Source organism: Verticillium alfalfae, genomic scaffold (assembly GCF_000150825.1).
Source record: "Verticillium alfalfae VaMs.102 supercont1.1 genomic scaffold, whole genome shotgun sequence".
In the NCBI taxonomy this organism is placed as follows: domain Eukaryota; kingdom Fungi; phylum Ascomycota; class Sordariomycetes; order Glomerellales; family Plectosphaerellaceae; genus Verticillium; species Verticillium alfalfae.
In genome coordinates, this window is record NW_003315038.1 from 1,628,695 (window position 1) to 1,631,256 (window position 2,562).

The 2,562-nt window shown below is 58.7% G+C and overlaps 1 protein-coding gene across 1 annotated transcript in view; it reads right to left on the reverse strand.

Moving 5' to 3' along the window:
* VDBG_00497 (conserved hypothetical protein) overlaps nt 1-2,192 on the reverse strand; it is a gene marked incomplete at both ends in the record, with an annotated part of 3,053 nt that extends 861 nt beyond the window's left edge. The window contains 2 exons of the mRNA XM_003008770.1: nt 222-1,907; nt 1,960-2,192. Of these exons, the coding sequence (XP_003008816.1) occupies nt 222-1,907; nt 1,960-2,192 (1,919 nt within the window). The remainder of the gene's footprint in view (nt 1-221; nt 1,908-1,959) is intronic.
* Between the last annotated feature and the right edge of the window lie 370 nt (nt 2,193-2,562).

The window sequence follows — 2,562 nt, forward strand, 5'->3', positions numbered from 1 at the left end:
ATCGATTTCGCGTCCATCATGGATGATAATCTTAGCATCAAGGTCCGCGTGCGTCTCCTTTCCGCTAGAAAGAGACGGGTTCAACAAGGTCGTAGGGAATCAGGGCCAAAAAGGCACGCCTGACAGCCGGCGTCCCTCCGGCTCATCCGATGGAGGTGGCGCAGGGCTGACGGACTTGCGTTTGATTGTGTGGTTTGGGGTTCGGCATGGGGGAAACGGACCTCCTAGCCCTGACCACCTGGCCTTGTTGCGCTGGCGAGCCACCTTGGTAGGGGACGATGGATTGAGAATCGTAGGATGGCGCGCTGTACGGGTTTTGAGAGTTCATATACTCGTAATTCGAAGGCTCGATCTGCTGCTGCGATTGCTGTCTTCCGCGTGGCGGGGTTGCAGCGCTCTGTGTGTATCGTCTCTCGTGTCGTCTTTCGTCGTGAATCCGGTCCGAGACCTCCTGGGCCAGAAGGGGGTCTACGCCAGGGACCAGGGATGGAGGCACAGACGGCATGTCGTACGCCTGGATTTCCGTACCCGAAAGCTCGTTCCTGTGCGAAGGGTACTGACTCTGACTGCTGTGAGACGGGTGGGAGACGTCGCCGGGGCTGTGGGTATACTCCCTTGAGGAGACGGGGGAGACTGGCAGTGGCTGCTGACGTCCATAGTCTACATAGTCATCTTGACGAGAGTATAACGGCTGCGGCGAGGGATCGCGCTGACCTCTAGCGGCGCTGCCCCTGCCGCTGAGATTCAGAGGTGCTGGTGATGGCACTTGGTCATAACCCATGTCATCATGCATGGACCTTCTCGAAACGACCTGGTGGGCACTGCCCACCGATTGAGAAGGAGATTCTGGAGCATCCTCGACAGTAGGTTGCATGGACCGGTATGGCTCATATGCCGTGTCGTACGAGTGGTGGCGAGGGGGGGATGGGTGGTGAGAGTGCTCCTCAGGAGTGTTCTGCAGAAGATTGTTCGCAGCGGGAGCCGAGTCATAAGCGCGGAAGGCGGGCCTGCCAGGGTATGAGGGGGCGGAGCGGCGATGAGCCTCATGCTTGAGGACATCATGCCTCATGAGAGGGGTAGTTTTGGGCGGGGTTTCATATGCTGGACGGATCATCGCGTCCTGGGCACCGACGCCGCTGTTGTGTCGGCTGCGGTGAACTGGGGGCGGCGGCGGCCTATCGTCATCATCAGGGAAGTCCTGCCTGGCGTCTTCCGCTGCGAACACGTCATATGACTCCCGACGACCATTGGGCTGAGCCCGAGACTCACGTCGGTCCTGTGAAGGGTGGGATTGGTGACGAGGGCTGTACTCTCTGTCATCGTGCCTGCTGGAGTAGCTTTCGTAACGGCCGGCCGAAGTTGGCGTGTGAGGCAGGGACTGGAGGGGGGACACAGCGTAGGGGTCCCCCTGGTGGTGGCGTGGCGCGGGTGGCGGCGTGTTGTATTCCACATTCTGGAGCGGAGACTGATTCGGGATGTAGCTGCTGGGCTGCCTCGGGAGTGCCCTTGGTGGAGTGGCGACGGGCTCCGGATGAGACGCAGCACCTGTGGGGGCCTCGCCGGTGAAGGGGTCGGAGGGAAGGGGCCGTCTCTTGACGGGGCTCCTTGACGAGGGCTTGGAGGCGTCCTGCGGATCCGAAGTGACTGGCTTTGCTTTTGCCACGGGCTTCTCTGGCTTGGGTCGAGTGTCGTAGTAGGTAATCTCCATGCGCACCTCGCCTGCGTATTTTCCCTTGCAGGTCAGATTGTGCCATAGGTCGTTCTGGCCGCCTCCTTGGACAATGATGTCCCTGAGGTCAATCCAGGTCTCTCCGATCAAGTCTGTTTTCTTGTCGTCGTTGAAGACCGAAACCTTGAGTTGGTAGTAGTCTGGAGAATCGTGGACGGCGAACCGAAGCTCTTGATCCCTACGTCAGGTCAGCATCACATACAACAAGGCAGTTCCGCTTCGGAGCTTACCACTTGGGCGTCTGGCCTCCTCGTATATCGGTCGTCGTCTTTTTGGCCTCTTTGCCGAGACGGGCAGCACAGTAGGGGTCCTGCTTTCCAATGGTCTTGCGATTGGGCAGGTTCTTGGCGCGGTCGACAATAGCGACAAGGGTGCCGATGAGGGGTCCATCAGCGCTGAGGTCGGAGAAGATGCCGGCGGTATGCATCCCATTGAGGGGGTGGGACTTTGATTTGGATGCCATCGTGACTGTTGATGGCTGGTGCGTCGTGCCAAGTTCGGGTGGATGATGTATCGAGGACCCGACGAAGCGGGTGCTGGGTGTTGAGTGCGGCGTCCAGTGTGTTGTTTACGTGGGCGACGAGGGCAAGGCACCGTTGGCTAGGAGGGGTATCATGGGTGGGCGGAGGCCTGGCGCAACAAGCTCCAAACAAAACAAAACAAAACAAAACAAAACAAACGTCGACTTGCAAGAAGGGTCAGTGTCCAGAGAATGGAGTGGTGCACGAACAAATCGTTGTCGTCTGCTTTCAATCGTCTTAAAATGCCATGGAAACAAAAGGAGAGACGTCCCGACGAAAGGCTGGGAGAGGGAGAATAGAGGGGAGGAGGAG